The following is an 18,675-nucleotide window of genomic DNA, read 5'->3' as shown; positions in this document are numbered from 1 at the left end:
CAGTCTTCGTAAATGACCAGAAAATATAGGTGGATTCATCCGTAGCTGTTATTTATTCTGGTTTCTCAATCTCTAAACTAACCCTGTTCACAGAACCCACCAAGGGCATTGCTAAATGATGAATGAGAGCTTGTACACACACATTTCTAAATGCACACACAAACACAAATAGCAGAACGTCCACACAGGGCGTGTAACCATGAACAGACACACATGCACTCACACACACACAGGAGTACCTAAGAGGTTATTTTCAGAAGGCAACCTCACTATCTGCTTTAAAAAGTGTGTGTCTTCCTGCCTGGCACTATGGAGATGCAGCTGTTGATAAAGAAGGATATGTGATCATTTGTTTTTGTTTGTTGAACATACGTTCAAAGTACGAGTATGTTTCACTGGTATAGCTCACAGGTTGACTGCCGCTTTGCATCATTTAAGAACACACCACAGTGTGGTACCGAGGAATGAAAGTCCTGCCACATGCACATTCCGATTTGCTCTGCTTTTGCTCTGTGTGTTTTGAAGTGGAATTGGAAATGTCTAGTCTGATCAATACTGAGTGCTAATGTCTTACCCAAAGCCGCCTATAGCTTCTGCACCAGTCCGCCTTGCTTCTAGTTTTTCAATCTCCCTTGACAACCCTCCCCCTCCAACCACCGCCCACAACCACCACCACCTCCACCCTCCCTTTCCCCTCTTGTGTAATAGCCTATGTGGATGAACTGTAATCTCATGTTATTACCACGGGTACTATACTTATACAGTAATAATGCTGTTGTCAAGTTTTTTGTCATCATTAGCGGTCCCTGTGCCTGTTTCTCAGGTCGTCTGAACTGGTGGTCCACTATGTGTACCAGCTGTAAGAAGCTCCTCCCCTTGGCCACCACTGGGGATGGGAACTGTCTGCTCCACGCCGCGTCATTAGGTGAGCCTGACCTCCGCCACTATTGGGGAAAGGATGAACTAGTAGAGAGAGGAGGAAGAAGGAACAGAACAGGGGAAGTGGTTGATCTTCCCCTTTCCCTACCCCTCTTGTTCTGTTACGATAGATATATTGATCAATTGATAGATCAATTGATTGATTACTCAACATTCTTCTGTAAATGGAGACAGAGAGGGTTGCATTCATAAGGCTCTCTAATGGCCTGTCAGACTCTGAAGAAGCAAGCCTGAAGAAGACAAAGCCAGATAGACATAAAGAAATACCACCCACACTTGTCTGTCAGTCAGTCTGGGTACAGAGTAGGAACTGGCAGATTCCTCCCGTCTTAATTATTTGGGAGAATCAGAGGGCTGCCAGTAACAAAGCAGAAGGTTATAACCCAAGCAGTTGACGGGAAATGGAAATTAATTATTAATCTTTTAGAGAAGATTTTGGAAGTGTCCCGGGGTACACCCGTGCTTGTATAATGAGGCAACTTTACTCCTTACTAAACTCCTTACTAAACTCCTTACTCCTTGTAACTCCTTGGAGATCTGCTTGTAGGGTGCACAGATGTGCTTGCAGGGTGCACAGAGAAAAGTTCCCCTCAGCACATTTGGAACCCCCCCAGCAAAGGCTATATTGATTTTCTCACATTAATCATGTTGACAATGTACAGATGTAGGGATGGTTGGTAATTAGTGCGTGTGTGTGTGTGTTTTACAGGAATGTGGGGCTTCCATGACAGGGACCTGGTGCTGCGAAAGTCCCTATATGCCATGATGAAGAGTGGGGCAGAAAGGGAAGCTCTGAAAAGGAGGTGGAGATGGCAGCAAACACAGCAGAACAAGGAGGTGTGTAGAACATTAGGCCTCAAAGCTGCATACGCCCACACAGGACAACCGCTTACTGTATGGGAGTACACAGAATACAAATAGCAACAAACATCCATTGCTTTTGACTAACAATTCGCCTTCATTGTACATTGTGTTATTACTATGGTGTACTAGGCACCGATGCCTGCCGTGATAACCTTGTTGTTATATAGGAATTGTTGTTTCTATGGATGTGGCTTTGGATGTGACAATGGGATGGCAGAAAGTTGTGTTTCCGAAACAATTTAAAAATACCCATGAAGGTATTTTAAACAATGTTAAAATACCAATTTCATTGTGTCATTAAAGGGAAATGTAGTTAAATGTTGTTTCTGTGCACAACAACAATGTTGTTTCTGTGTAACAACAACAATGTCGTCACCACAGTATAAATTCAATAAATACAATGAGAAATGGAAGCTTCAGGTCAAGTGTAACCAACTTAAACTGTGCCATCAAACTGTGCTAAACATCAGTCAACACGTTGGCTGACGTGGAGAACGATAGGCACCCACCTATACTGCACTTAAAAGTGGAACTTCCAGTTCATGTTGGCATGTGTATCCCAATACACCAACTGCACAGTGCACAGGAAACCACTTCCCTTATCTGTGAACATTAGCATTAGCATTCACTATGTACCTCATTGCTGAGTTGACATGTAGCCCGGTGTTAGGGCAATAACAGTGCCTGTGATAAAGCACTGGCGGCATTTCCCGTAGCCATTAATATCAGCCTCAGTCCACACAGTGCCACGGTGGGCCGGTAGAACACTTTAGAGGCTGTTGCTCGACTATTAGCTTGTGTCAGCGTGCCTGTAGACATCAGCGCTAATGAAAGAGTTAGAGAGTCGTTATACAGCTGACAGGCAGTAAAAAGGCAACTCATGAGGAGTTATGGCACAATGGACGCACACCGCCGTGATGAACACCCTGTACGGCTGAGCACGGGCCTGTCTGTGGGGAAGTGTGTGTGTGTGTGTGTGTGTGTGTGTGTGTGTGTGTGTGTGTGTGTCAGAAGATGGGGTTTGGATATGCTGTGTGTGTTTGGGTGTGCTTGTGTGTGCTTGTGTGTGTGTGTGTGTGTGTGTGTGTGTGAGTACAGGCTAGGGTCATTCCAGGGAAAATGCTTGGTTATCATTTGTCCTGCCTATTGGGGGGAATGGTGGTGTGGTGGGATGTGTTGAGTGTGTCTGGCTCTGTTGTCTCGCAGTGCTGCTCTGTGTGAAGCAAGGATAACCTAAACTTGAACTTTTGGATGCTTAGTAGCACAGAAGCACAATAGAGAAGCAGGCAACACTTACGACCATGTAACTACATAGCAATGCCCACGGTAATAACTTTGAAGTACAACAAATTGCCATGTAATTGAATTATATTAAAGATGCTGTAAAGTGAATTCCATGATTTGCTTCTCAGTACATTATATACAAGTGAAAAGAGTTGCTGAAAGCATGTGCAAAGCTCTAAAACTTTGTGCACTGAAATGTGGAGTTAGACCGTTGAACAGTTTCTCACCCGTTTTCAGCTCAGGTTTTGTTTAGGAAGGCCAAAACCCAACCTATCTACGTCACAGCACCTATCTACGTCAGATCACAGAAGGTTTATATAACCTGCATTCTGTTACTCAGCTGGTACGATGCAAAGACAAAGTAATTAACACATAAAACACTCAGATACTGCAGGTAGGTCTGTTCTGATATCTGCAAATGAGTTAGCTAGTGTTGCTGTTGTTGCTAAATTCAATGATTTACAGGGGGTGGAGCTTCAGCTCCATGTGTCATGCCATAATGTGGTTGATTGTGCACTTGAAAAGCCTTCAATATCCTGTGTACAATACTAAGCTGTGCAATGCAATTATAGCAAATTCATTTAAATGTATTAAAGTTTAACTTGATGTCAAAATAATTCCAGGAAAGTATAGGTCGTCTAGAACAATATAGTTGCAAATCAAATCTAAAATCTATTAATTCACTCATTTTGTATACTCATACTTTTCTTTGGCTTCAATATGAAAATAAGAATTCTGAGTGAAATGCCACTTAGCAACCGATACTCATTTTAAGATCAGATACAGCAAGACTCTGGTGATTCATTATCTCCAGTGCCTTAGGAGGAGCAGAAACTAGACAGATTAAGTCATAAGCGGGCCCAAACACCCCACCCTCCAAACACACAACCAAAAGCACACACACACACACAGTCCAGCTGTGCAATTGTAAAATGAGCCCCTGCCGCCTGCCACCCCATCACCCCTCAGGCAGGCTAGACCAGTAGCTCTGACGTCAGTAATGTCCCTCCTGCCCCCTCTTCCCTCCTGTTCCCCACCCCCACTAGGCCTGTTGGGATACACAGTCCCACTGTCACCTCACTACCCTCAAGTGTTGCATCTGAATAAGTTGTGTTTTCACTAATATCAGTACAGTATACTGTGTGTGTGTTTATTTGTGTATGCATGTGTGTATGAGCGTATGTTTGTGTGAGTGTAACTTTGTGGCGTCTCTCTCCCCAGTCGGGGCTGGTGTACACGGAGGAGGAGTGGGAGAGAGAGTGGAACGAGCTGCTCAAGCTGGCCTCCAGCGAGCCCCGGACACACAACAGCAAGAACAACAACACTACTGGAGGGTAAGGCTGACACACATCCACACAATCATGTGCACACACACACATGCACATCCACGTGCAAAAATAAATACTAATATATATATATATATACTCAAATAAATACAAAACCCATGTTTATTTATTTGCTGTTGAGTTGTAACTGTGTTCAAATCTGAGTTTTGGTTGATGTCACCATTAAACCCTGATTGTGTAGGCCACAGACCCTTGTGAGATTTGACCTTTTAACGCTAATGCTACCACAGACTAAGCCCTTACGTAAACAGCTCTGGACCTAAAGTGGCATGTCATGACACAAACTCAGTTATTGTACAGATGTATAAGTGTGCCACATTGCAAGTCTATCATTTCAGCCACAAGCCCAGTGTCACAGTAAAAGCAGTTGCCACAGAGAGAATCAATATTTGACCGTAGCATGTTCGCACATATGTGTTTTATGGATATAAAGACTTCAAAATGTTTACCTGTAATCCCAAATATTGTGTTCTGGTTGTGTTCCCTTGACTGTGTGGTTCTTGTCTCATTGAGCCCATAGGTTCCATAGTAGAAAAGGTCCCATAAATAAAGGGACCCGGTTAGCATTAATTAGCCACACACTGCAATTTGTGAGGAGCGCTTTGTTTAGCAGTCATGGGTGAGAGCAAGCCAAGCTTAGCTAACTATGCAAAGGTTAGCGCTGCTAACAGACACAGCACTATATCAGACACACTTTGCCTTTGTTTCAGCCATGATGCAGCGACTAGGCACAGCATTACAACATACCGTACCACATCTGCGAGAAAAGAATGTGCCAATGTGTGCATGTGTTTGTGTGTGTTTGTGCCAGTGTGTGTCATTGTCTAGAAATGCAAAGAGGGGAAAATAGATAGCAAATCAGCCTTCACAGTTACTTTGTATATTTTGTAGTATGTACTGTCATTTTATATTGTTTCCTGTCTATGCGGCTGTAACAGTCTTCCCTCCTCAGATCAGTAAAGAACTGCTCTACTCTCTACTCACTATTGGCACACTTTGCCCCCAAATATATAGTGTGTAAAGGCCACCTGTCCCAGTAGCACTCAACATAGTACAGCTGTCTGACTTGGACCTGTGTCTCAAGGGTGGACAACTCTGAGGACCCAGTGTACGAGAGCCTGGAGGAGTTCCACGTGTTTGTCCTGGCCCACGTGCTGCGCAGGCCCATCGTGGTGGTGGCCGACACCATGCTCCGAGACTCAGGGGGAGACGGTATGCTAGTCTGCGGGGTCAGATGCCCACACAAGCACGCACACACATACGCACATGCAAACATTACAAATAAACACGTCACATTTGCCATTCATTCATTAAGCAGACATTCTCTGGATGCATGGAATACTTGGACTAGAAACAAATATTGACAAATATTGACAAAAACCATGTGTGCACAATGCTTGCAATACGTAATATATTTGTCCACATCCGCTCTAAGGGCTTACAAAATAACTTTTCAAAGAAATTGTATGTACTTTATCACTCTCTTGATATATCTCTCTCACACACATTCCCTTTTTGCTCTCTCTCTCTCTCTTACCCTCATACTCTTTCATTGTCTCTCTATCACACACACACACACACAAAGGGGTTATCACAGGCACCTGACTGGCAAACTCACACAGAAATACCACACTTCCAAAAGCACACACACACACACAATGATTAGTGTGACTCATATGGAAGTCATACTTAATGATTCCAGTTAAAAGTGTTGGACAAAAGTGCCCATGGGCATAATTACTTCAAATCACTTTGAATCATTTTCTGTTATTAGTCATGTATTCCCTAAGTTATTTCTGTGGGATTGTGTCTCTACTAAAATGCTTAGCTAAAACAGAATTCAAATATATGTTGGTATACGGGTAATCAAGCAGTTAAATAGCCATCTTTTAACCCATGATGCAACCCTAAGTTTGTAAGAGCAGTTCGGAAAATAAAACACTGAGCACACCTCCCTCCATCCTTCCAGTCCTCCAGAGGTCTCATTAACTCCAGAGTTCATTGTCTCTGAAGATGCCATGGCCCCTGACTTTTGAACACACACACAAGGAAATGCACACATTTGCACACGAGTGCATAAGCACAAACACAAAGTCACGCGTGCACGCACACACACATGGTCACAGCGGGTTATTGCCCTCTTCTAAAGTGCAGTGCATGATGGGATTTCAGCACATAACAAGCCATCTGACATGCCGCTGGCTTGTTTGAAGTGGACAGCTCAAGCGTATTCGATAGAACTAATGGTTTAAAAGTCAGCCCCTGACTCAGGCCTGCCTGTGAGGCCTTTTGGGGGCAGAGGGAAGACGCTGAACTCTTGAAGCTTTAATTGCATTGTTGCACCCGACACACACAGCTAAGTCTCCCTCTTCACAATCACACACACACAGTCTCCCATACTTTCGAGATTTTCAGAAATCAATAGGCACAGTAAAATAAATGAAAAGGACAGAATCCTAACCTTGGTATTTGCATCTTGGCCTTAAATGTGTATCAATCTCCCTTTAAATGATATACCTTAACCATGAAATTAATAACAAAGGTATTGGTTTACTGCTACATTACATAGCCTGCATACTTAAAGACATAACTGGCTGGTCAATTGTAATAGAGCACCAACAACAGAAACTTCTGAAGGACAACAGTGCTTGTTCTCAAAGCTGGTAAACACAGTGAGAGGTAGCTACCAATAACTGTAACACTGTAGCTTTATACAGCACGCTCTTCAGTAAACTCAAATGTTACCAAACCATCTTTCCCCATAATGTCTATGTCACTCAAACTCTCTCGATCTCTCTGTATTCCAGCGTTTGCTCCGATCCCTTTTGGAGGGTTGTACCTGCCCCTGGAGGTGCCTCCCAACCGCTGCCACTGTTCTCCCCTGGTGTTGGCCTACGATCAGGCCCACTTCTCTGCCCTGGTCTCCATGGAGCAGAAGGACCAGCACAGAGAACAAGGTAGGCTTGGGTTGTCAGGTTGGGTTGTTTGTGCTGTGGACTGTTCTGGTTTGCTATGATGTCACAAAGTTGCTTGTTTTGGTGGATAGGCTCAGGGTTGTCAGGTTGGTGGCATCGACATCAGTATCAGTTTAGTAGAATAGACTAACTGTATAGATATACTACAGGAAATTGACAAGGTGTTTTTTTATGTGGTTCCTTCTTTGAATGTTTTGGAGAACAGATGGAGATCCAGGTGTAAGGACCATACATCAGGTTTCCAATCAGTGAAACTAAACAAGACAGAGGGAAAACTAGAGTAGGTATAATGAATCTCAGCTAAATAGTGGTAGTTAGTTACGTGTCATTCTATTTGTATGAACTAGCTTTGTGACTGACCTCATACTGTTTAGAGCTATACTCAGGCAGCTTGTGAAAAAGGGCTGTCTGACCTGACTCACCGGTAAGCCTGTTTGTCTGTTGCTATCATAGAGACAGTGGATTGCACACACTCACACAAACACGCACACACAGATTAGAGAGACTAACTTGCTGACTGGGCACTAGATGTACCCCAGGAACCACCAGATGTTGACCATGGGCCAGTGTCCAGACTGATCTGCCTGGGTGGCATGGTTAGCTAAGACCACAGAAGTATTAAGGTTATACTATATCTACTGTTATGATTTTTGGAAGGAGGAACTTAAGTGCACTGTATGTTTACGGTCTGTTTGTAATAATTGGGTTTAGCTGACGGACAGATATACATACATACATACATACAGACAGACAGACAGACAGACAGACAGACAGACAGACAGTCAGACACACAGTCAGACACACACACACACAGACAGACAGACAGACAGACAGAAGTGTTATGGTGAATGAAGCATGTGATCTCACTGCAGTCATGGTTTGAGAGCTCCTGTGTTAGTCTGCCCCCTGTGGGCTGTGGAGAGGGCTGGTACCCGTCTGGCAAACTCACACACAAACACCACACCCATAAACACATGCATACACACACCCACACACATAAACACATGCATACACACACCCACACACAGATTTCTCCGACGCCCAAAAACTCAAAATAACAAGTACACGCACATGTGCACACATACTCACACACACATACACATACACACACACGGTGCCCAGTGCCATGCCAAAGCTAATCAGAGCTGAGGGCAGCCAGACAGCCAAGGCTGACCACATCTGGGCCAGGGGCCTCCACAGCCTCATACCACGGGCTATTTTTTATCCTGACTGGCCCCATTCACCCTCCCCTGCCAGACAGCTGCACGGACACACACGCCAGATAGCCTGGAACCTGGCCCAGTTTTGACTTCCTGGTTCCATGTTTTTGTGTGTGTGTGCGTGTGAGGGGAGGGAGGGGGGTGCACAAGAGAGGGGGGATTGAGGAGGAAAAGAGAGACAGAGGGAAGGACAGTTTGAAAGAGAGCTGAATTACTCAGGAAGTATTGTTATCTATAAAAATATAAATAGATCTCTTCAAAGTTGACACGCACAGGGAATATACATATAATACACTCACAGGGAACATGCAGTTTTCAAAAGTATTTATAGCAAATATTCTGTCTTTGACAGTTTTATATGCTTCTTTAATGCTGTGGTTAAACAAATATTAGCTCAGCAGGCAGTGAATGTAAACCTTAAACGTTATATTTAGAATTCTCTTAATATTTTAACATTTCCTGGTTTTAGTTGGCTTAATCAGCATTTCCACCCGGTTTCTCCAATGAATGTGTCCATTTTATCCCTAAACCTGCTTAAAATGCAGAATTTTCATCCAAGGATAGGAGAGAAAATAGGTACAGCTTGACATCAATTACAATACCTTATTTCTATTCAATTATTTGTTTTTATCCTTTCTTGTATCCATATCTATGTCTATACAAGTTCAAAATGCCACCAGCAACAAAATAAGTTGTGTAGTTACACTTGAAGGAATCATAATGCATAGATGAATGAATGAATGAATGAATGAGGAATCCAGGCAGACGACTGTGGGTGTGGTGGGTGAGTCCTGGGGCCTGAGCACAGCCAGATCCTCCTGAGCACAGCCGAATCCTCCTGAGCACAGCTGGATCCTCCTGAGCTGCCTGGACATCACTATGAGGAGCTGAAAAGTAGAGTAGGTGAGGATGGGGAGGGCCACAAGAGGAGACACACACAAGCGATACGTCTACCATTGGTGTGTTTCAGGTATCTTATTGACTGGTCTCTCAGGCATATGTTGTGCTTAGCCAGTGGAAATCAGGTCTGTAATTGATGTGTTTGACTGATGGTCATCAAGTGTATTTTTCAAGGTGGCAGATGAAAGTCGTGGTGTGTTCTTCTTCCGAACCTCCCTTACATCTACCTCCTTTCAGTCATGTTATCCACTAGGGGGCAGGCCTGCCTGCGTAAAGCTGTTGTGTAGGGAGAGATTGGAATATACCTTCTTCACACAAGCAAGCTACTGAAACTTGTGAACTATCCAATTCAGCTCAGCCTTGCTCGTCTACCAGAAGAGTTTGACTTTGCCTTCAGCACAGAATCTTATTGCCTTACAGGTGGTCCGAATTGAAATACTTAATTTGAAAGCTGAAACATACTAGGGAGTAGGGACGTCCATTTTGTGTTCAGCGGCCTGGTTCATAGAAGTAGATCGAGTTTCTACTTTAGCTCCCTCACCGCTCATTTAGCACAATGAAGAGGGGAGATCTGTGGGGTGTTCCTAGATGGCCGGTGCAGGGTGTTCTGTCAGCCACATTGTAGGTCTGGATCAGTGTGTATATGCGTGTGTGCAGCTCAGATTGATGCTCAGATCTCATCACTCATATCCTTGTTCCCACCGACCCCTTTCTGTACTTCCTCAAATCATTACAAATAAATTGGGTTTAAAACATCACCAACTGACAACTGACAAAGGCTGTCATCGGTTCAGATAGCTGTTGAGCGGTACTGAAGAAGCGACAGAAGGTAATGGACAGGCGGGAGGTCAACCCAGGACAGATTCTATGGGTCCTGGGTTCCCACAAAGGAACTAAATAATACTAATCCTTCCAGTACCTTACCTTACAATACCCTCCCCTCTGCTGTAACTGCCTCTGTGTTGTTGACACACCTGCCCAAGGCTTGTCTCACGAATGCTCCTGCTTTATGGGGTCAAACACACACAGACACTCTCTCTCTCTTAGCTCCCACAGCTGCTTGCTGTATGACACACTCTCTGGTGCATTGTTCACAGAATCTCCGGGTTTATCTTCCCCACTGGAAGGAGCCCAGTGAAACCACTCCTATGATTGCTTTACTGAAACCTCTCCCTCTCATCATGGTTATTTTGAGTGGGTGAGAAGCTTTGTGTGTGTGTGTGTGTGTGGAGGGGGGGGGGGTGTTTGTGTATGTCTGTCTATGTGTGTGTGTGTGAGGGGGGGTGTTTGTGTATGTCTGTCTATGTGTGTGGTGTGAGTGTTGTTTGTTTGTACGTGTGTGCGGGTGTGCGGTGCATATGTGTTTCTGCCTACAATTTGCAAATGAATGAAATGTGTGCATGTGTGTGCTTGTGTCTGAGTCACATTACTGGCTGGTTATTTACACACCAAACAGGTGCACAGCCTGTTCTTTTGCGTGGCACGAGAGATGGCCATAACTCTGAGCTGTCGGTAGGGTTATGACTTTAAACTTGTCCGGACTGGCATAAATCACTCAGTAACAGGAGCTCCAAGAGTTAGCTCCAACTGGTGTTGAGTCCTTGATATTTTCGTTTAGCCCTCTATTTACCTAAATGACTAACACTCCTAAATTACTTCATGAAAAAAGTTGATTAGCTGAGGTGCACAATGGATAGCAGACTTTTCTTTTTATCAACTGACTTTTCCACTTTTTCCAAAAAGTGAATCAGATAAAGATATTTCAGTCTTAAAGAAAGACATTTAAGTGGCAGTTTCAGACAGAATCTGACACAAGCAATGGATTCAGTTTTGTATGGTTTTGTGAATGCTGTTTAGTAGGCCACGAGGACTCCATTTTACAGCACTGGTGTCATGGCGTCCAACTAATTAAACAGTCTGTGGAGTCAACAACAGGACGGCGTCTCTGGAGGAATCCTCCCACACCACAACGCATCTGAAATTCACTGTAATCCACGCACTTGCACACACATACACACTGTAACACAAAAACATGTGAGTGTGACACACACACAGGAGATAGAAACATAGACCACACATAAACACAATCTCTCAAAATGCACTCACACAGTTACACATACATGAGCTGAACACCACACATGCAAACAAAGAAACATACGAACATTCAACCACCCTTACAGTACACAACAGACAATCCTAAACAAAGGAACCCATACAAATCAACCCACACGCACATATACTCAAAAGCAAACACTCCCACACACACAGGATGCAGAACATTCTGAGCGTCTTGGCTGGCTAGCTAAATGTCAAATGAGGATAGTCTGACAGCGCAGACAGGAAAATCCTCTATTTCAACAAGCTACTGTAGAGAGCATACGTTTCCTAGCTCCAGTCACATACATTACCCCCAAACAAAGGAGAGGACTGGTGGGAGAATAGAACGGAAAACACACACGCCAGGCCATGGTTTACTGGCAGTTTCTCATAACATTTAATAAGGGAGATAGAATGTTCAAAATGCACAGCAGGAATAACAAGTTCAGGCCTTTAGTTTATCCTTAATTACGGATGCAGGGACTCTTAGATAACAAGTGAACCTGTTTGAGGCATGTTTTTATATTTAAACTGTTGGTTTCCTCCTACAGTATCTTTTTGGATCAAACTAGTTGTAGAATTTATGACAATGGCTGAAAGTGCTAGGTATCATTTTAGAGCTTCAAAGTGTTAAGGCATGAAAAAAAGTATTTAACATTAAAAGGCAGCAGACTGTAGCCTCGCGTCAACTGCAACAATAAGACACTGAGTCACAGATCTCCCTGACACTATGTTGTTACAGTGTCAACGCCCACACAACACTTACTCACTTTTTAAATTCAATGGAGTCATTTCATAACTGTCGAAACGTTTATCCCACTGGTTTCAGGGTGACTGGAAGTTTGGGAAAGTAGAGAGTGTGAGGCAGAGAATACCTTTTACTAAGAGTGCGTGAGAAGTGTCCAAATGAGGCCTGTGTCAAGAACATAATTAATAACCTGCTTTAGGTACTGAAACTTTATATGATAGTCACAGTGTGGGATTACTGAGTTACTGCCTCTGGGGATTCATGTGCGAATGAGATGGAAGTCAGAGTCGCCCTCCAGGTTAACGTAGATTCGAACTGCCTCTGATCCAACCTGGCCAATGTGCTTTCTGTCTTTCCAGCTGTGATCCCGCTCACCGACTCAGAACACAAGCTGCTTTCTCTCCACTTCGCCACCGATCCCGGGAAGGACTGGGAGTGGGTCAGAGACGACAATGACAACACCAAGCTAGCCACGTACGTTAGCGTCGCGACAAGCCTTTTCCTCCATGTCCTCCTTCTCCTCCACCTCCTCCTTCTCTTCCTCCTCCATGATACATAGGTGGGCCCCCGGGCCTATGACCTCCCAGGGGCCGAGCTTGACAACACCGACCCCCACAGAGCCAGGAACAAAGAGAGTAGGAGCACAGTGGTACCTCCCCCGGTCTCTTTGTGCTGTCTCCCCTCAGCAGCTCAGGAAAAGAGGAAGAGAAGGGAGAGGGAAAGAGAGGAGAAAGATTGAGTCATATTTCATGGAGAAGACAAGGGGAAAAGAGGCCTGGGGAAGTGTTACGTATGGAAAAGATCAGTTAAAAACTTGAGACAGAGAGAGAGACAAAGAGAGAGAGAGTTTCATCGAGGACGGAAGGAGAAAAAGATAGTCGATGTACTGTGTAAGGAGGGAAGGGAAAAAGTGTTTAAGAAAAAATACAAATACTGATTTGCATAGGGTATAGAAAGAGGGAGATAAGAAGAGACAGCAAAAGAGAGACAGGATAAAAATAGAGAAAAATGAGAGACTGAGTCACAAAGAGCAGGGAATGGAAGGAGAGGGGAGAGGAGCCCCAGGGCTTGCGGTGGTGGTGTGAAGAGAAGGGAGGGGCAGGACTGTGCTCAGAACGCCTGTAAGTCTTGGCTATCTTATAAAGCCTGAGTTTCTGCCCACTGGGAAGAAGGTAAACACAAAATGAGGGAAAGGAGATTCGCTCTAATTTAGAAGATATGAACTCAACACCCGACATAGAGACATTTCTGGACTATCTATCAGACACACATGAAGCCTGTTTGTTTGGACAGGATACAAGACAGGACACGAGTAACGATAAGCATTCCAAAGCAGTAACTTCTGAGCTTCAGATCATGTCTTTAAGGTTAGGTGAGGTGTATAGGGGGTACATCACGTCACATTAAATAGCTGACTAATGGTGATTTGTGACGGTAACAATGTAGCGATGTTGAAAGGGTTCATAATAATGCTATGAAGTTGTGAGGTCTTTTAAGGTTAAGCGGCTTTGAAACAGCTGGGCTCTTTGGCAAGGGATCATTCGCCAATATGAAAATAACCGTATCCATTTCCTGTTCAAATAAGGATTCCAATTTATTCCAGACCAAATAAACACTTTTGTTTCTGTACAGTGCTATTTCGCTTGATTTTTTTCTTATTTTTCTTTAGTTTAATCCTGTCTCTGGAAGCCAAATTGAACCTCCTGCACAACTACATGAATGTAACATGGGTTCGGATACCTTCTGAAACAAGGGTAACGTTTAACATTTCACTTCATTAATAAAAATGAAAGCTCAACACAGTAAACAAGCTGAATATCACATTCAGAATATTGTATTATGTGGTTTGTTTGTACAAAGCAAAATAGGCATGAATGTTGAAAGATGTAAAAATATACTATTATGTGGCATCCTCTTGTTTCTCTAGCCTATAAGAACCAGCTGTGAGGCTAATGCAAATTGGAAAGAAAAGAGAACATTACTAGTTATTAGCCGGCTATTCTTACATGCTGAGTCAGCCTTGAGGAGCCTCTTACACTTTCATGAGCTGTTGCTAAGGTCTTTACGTTCTCTGCTATATCCACTCTCCCCTTTTCCCGTTAGGCTCCCCTGGCCATGCCGGAGTCTCCAACGGCGTCTGCGGGCGAGGACGTACAGTCCCTGGCCGATTCCATGGACTCTGACCGCGAGTCTGTATGCAGCAACTCCAATATCAACAATGGAAAGGCAATCTCCTCCAGTAAGGACAAGGAGCGAGGAGGGGAGCAAAAGGAAAAGACCGAGAGGCAGCCGCCAGGGCAGCAGAGGAAGGATAAAGACAAAACCAGAACGGACTCTGTGGCAAACAAACTGGGCAGCTTCAGTAAGACCCTGGGCATCAAGCTGAAGAAGAACATGGGGGGTTTGGGGGGGCTGGTGCATGGCAAAATCAACCGGTCCAACTCCACAGGCACTGGGAGGAACGGGAGCAGCAATGGGGTGGAGAGCGGGGAGAAGAGCAAGAGTAAGAAAGAAGGGAAGGCAAGGAAGGACGGAGGCATAGGGAAGGAGGAGTCGGGGCAGTCGGCCAGCACCTCATCCTCCTCAGAGAAGACCATGAGTCCCTCGCCCACGGAGAGGCTCCCTGGGATGCCGTCTCCCCTGGTGGAGAGAGACCGGGGGAGCCTCCTGGCCAGGCTGGTGGGGGACAAGGCTCTGACAGAACACTGGAAGTACAGCACCGATGTGAAACTGAGCTTGAACATCTTACGGGCGGCCATGCAAGGGGAGCGCAAGTTCATCTTTGCGGGCCTGCTGCTGACCAGCCATCGGCACCAGTTCCATGAGGAGATGATCAGCTTCTACCTGAGCAGCGCCCAGGAGCGCTTCAGCCAGGAGCAGGAGACCAAGAGGAAGGAGATGGAGAAGAAACCGGCGGCGACCACCACCAACGGGCCCAGCGCCTCCTCAGCGGCTTCTCTGAGGAAGCCGGAGCAGGAGAGCGCCCCCCACAGGGAGAGGGTGACGGACAGAGTCGACAGGACAGAGAGGAACTCCACTCCAACCCCTCCGCCCATCCCGCCGCCACCAGCCCCCACCCCCCAGGACGGCTGCTCCCCAGCCAGGCACCACCACCAAAGCCACACCTCCCACATCCCCCCACAAGTCGCCCTCAGGATGCATGGCCGCCACAGCCCCTCCCCTCACAGTTCCCCCAGCAGCAGGAGGAGCGGGGCAGCATGTGTGACGCCCCCCGTCCCGGTGTCGGCCCACTATAGCCACACCCCACCCATCCAGCGCTCCAGCATCATCCACCTACGTGAAGGCAACACGGCCCCGCATAGCTTCCAGGAGGAACCCTACCGGCCAATGGTGGGCACCCTGAAAACCTGTGCCACCTACCCCCAGCAGAACCGTTCTCTGTCCTCCCAAAGCTACTCCCCAGCACGCCTGTCTGGCGTCCGCACTGTCAACAACAACAACAACCCCACCTCCGCCGAGCCCTACAACATGGCAGGGGAGCACAAGTCCCACACATACACAAACGGCTTCAATGCCAATGATATCCGAGACTGCTTAGAGTATGCCGACGCTGACTCGCCTCAGACCTGGGGGAGCACGGACAAGCCCAGAGGCCGGAGTGGCACCATGTACTGCAGCCAGCAGAGGAGGTGCAGGAGGGAAAACTGCTCCTTCTACGGCAGGCCTGAGACAGAGAACTACTGCTCCTACTGCTTCAAAGAGGAGCTGAAACGTAGAGAGAGGGAAGGCAAGTCGCACAGACCTGGATAGCCCATGCCCACCTGTCAGCCAGAGTTGGTATTAGCTGTGCTGGTCTTATGGCAAGAGCAATGGCCATATTTGGAAGGTACCAGACAGTTAACATAGGGTAATGAAAAAGAGTAGAACTGGCCTCTATTTAGAAAAGAGTCTTGATACCTGTCACTTCTGTCTCAGTGTCGGTTACTGTACAATGACACAATTACTTGATGAGAAGCAGTGTTTTGGAATAGTTAACAACTTTGGCCAAGACATTATATCTGTTTAAAATCTTCAATGTGTGGTACAAGTCTGTGTTTTTTTTTGTCAGAAGCCATTCTTGTGAATATTGAAGATGACAGTGATACATAATCATTTTCCAACTAAAATTCTTTAAATAATATCTCACATTTGCTTGTCGAAGTACTAAATGTGACAAAGCACTTTTTGGAGCAATAAGTAGCCTGTTGTCAAATTAACATGACCACATTCCGTTGTCTATGCACTAATTTGCTCAAGTAGAACAGTTGCACAGCTTGTAATAGGGCTGAATATGAATGCCCGCGGCAAAATTCAATCATCTTGGTAATGCACTTTTTCAATGGTAGATTTTAATTACTACAGGGTTCAGCGAAATAAAACATGAAATGGTTTAATTCAAACATAGCCTACACCTTGCTTTTTTCTATTTTTTTTCTATTTTACGAATATCATTAATCAAGGGATTAAGTTACTGATATTTTTACAGGCACTATTTCACATTAAAAAGTAAAATGTTCACAGTTTAATGGATCTCTCCTGGTCAAAGTTGTTAACCTCTAACGCTCAACATTCAACTGAACATACTGTGCCGCAATTTGTAACCCTTTTATGTGACTGGTTCATGGACTCTCACCATTTAAATGTAAGATATGATTTTGTATTCATTTGGGAGATTTACACAATTACATTTTTTATTTGCACATTAGATAACAATGTACATAGCAAAAATGACCTGAAAAAAGTGATTAGTATATTGTTAAAAGAGTTTGTGTGTTTTTGTCTATGGACTACAGAATGTGAGAATATTGGGAATTTACAAGCCAAGGCTAAAGTGTAAAATATTGAAAATATTTTTATATGATTTTCACAAAATGCCATAAAGCAATATTTTGCGCTTTTTCTTATGGACACGGTTTTCACTTTGGTAACTTACTTTAAGTGCACGGCCATTTGAAAAAAAACATAACTCTGTAGGAAGATGAGCTGATGAGCAGTTGAATAATTGATCAGATGTCAGATCAAGGAACTACACCTATATTGTTGTTTTTAGTTTCGATTAATCTTGTAATGAAAAAAATTGGGTTTAAACGGGTTTCGAAATATCTTAGCATTTTGAAGGACTAGAGGCATAATCACCCCTCATGGAAGCTCCACAGATCTGTAACTGTATCAAGTTTGACTAAACATTAAAACGTTAATGGAAATTAATCATGCTGCTGTTGCATCGTGTATTAGGAGATTCACATAAGGGTGTATTAAAATGTCTTCATCTCTAAGCACAACATATCTTTGTACTATGTTGTACATTCAGTGGTTAGCTAATGATTTCTAACATAGCGTTATGATGTCCTTTCTTATTTAGTGAAAACATAATAGTAGGGAGTATTAGATCAATTGTCTCCACATTGAATCCATGGATAGTCCTTTGGAATGCTGTGTACAGTAACCCTGCAGTTGTTTGTGTGACTAACTCACATAACTGGTATAATATCTTCAGCTCAACCTATGGTGAAATTATATGCATATGCAGTGCCGGTGCTTGAACCTATACATACTGTATGTCGACCGTAAACCGAAATGGCAAGGTGTGTGTTTGTGTTTGTTTGTCTGACTGTGTCTGTGTGCCTGTGCGTGGGCCTGTATGTGTCTCTGAAATACCTCAGAGTTTTCCAGTTGAGGGGCTGCCTAATGGTTTGGTATCGATCTTAAGGTCTTTCATTTGCAATAATTGTCCTTGTATTATGTTGTTGGTAGACGACCACACATAGTTTCCAATGAACTGTGTTACAGTACAATGTTTATATAGGTTACATGTCAAAGAAGCCAAATTATAGTTATAACTGTCCTAGTTTGCCCTACATTGCAATAACGATAGAGACATTTCAAAATTATTGGACAATTCAACCCTTTATTTAAAGAAAGAACTGTTATGATATTTAAAAAAAGCTTTAGCGCCAATATCAGTGAGTGTGTGAGGTGAATTCCTGAGTGTTTGTCTTACCTTGTGAGAGATAGTGTGTGGTTCATATAGCCCATGAGCAATGGGATTGTACGTGTTCATATCAAAAAAGAAAAATACAATAAAAATAATAATTTATACCTGTCTCTTTATTTATGTTTCACTGTTTTACAGATGTTGAGTAGCTATGGTTGTGGTTGTGTGTGGTGGTCCCAGTATGTTCGATATAAACCCAGTAACTCTACCACTTCAGACTTTGCTGACTCTACTTTCCCACTGTGCGGATATCAATTTCGGGAGTTCTGTTCCTTTCTTTCAAAGTGGCGGAAGCTTCATCCAGGGA

At 44.2% G+C, this 18,675-nt stretch overlaps 1 protein-coding gene across 1 annotated transcript in view; it reads left to right on the top strand.

Moving 5' to 3' along the window:
• LOC146247071 (OTU domain-containing protein 7A-like) overlaps nt 1-18,441 on the top strand; it is a 38,218-nt gene extending 19,777 nt beyond the window's left edge. Inside the window, exons 6-13 of the mRNA XM_084682601.1 lie at nt 824-925; nt 1,649-1,776; nt 4,309-4,421; nt 5,518-5,645; nt 7,241-7,390; nt 12,733-12,847; nt 14,043-14,127; nt 14,477-18,441. Coding sequence (XP_084538727.1) covers nt 824-925; nt 1,649-1,776; nt 4,309-4,421; nt 5,518-5,645; nt 7,241-7,390; nt 12,733-12,847; nt 14,043-14,127; nt 14,477-16,144 — 2,489 coding nt within the window. The 3' untranslated portion in view covers nt 16,145-18,441. The remainder of the gene's footprint in view (nt 1-823; nt 926-1,648; nt 1,777-4,308; nt 4,422-5,517; nt 5,646-7,240; nt 7,391-12,732; nt 12,848-14,042; nt 14,128-14,476) is intronic.
• The last annotated feature ends 234 nt before the right edge of the window (nt 18,442-18,675 follow it).

This window comes from Hypomesus nipponensis, chromosome 19 (assembly GCF_054491055.1).
Source record: "Hypomesus nipponensis isolate SF chromosome 19, ASM5449105v1, whole genome shotgun sequence".
In the NCBI taxonomy this organism is placed as follows: Eukaryota; Metazoa; Chordata; class Actinopteri; order Osmeriformes; family Osmeridae; genus Hypomesus; species Hypomesus nipponensis.
This window is presented reverse-complemented; position numbering and strand designations above follow the sequence as displayed.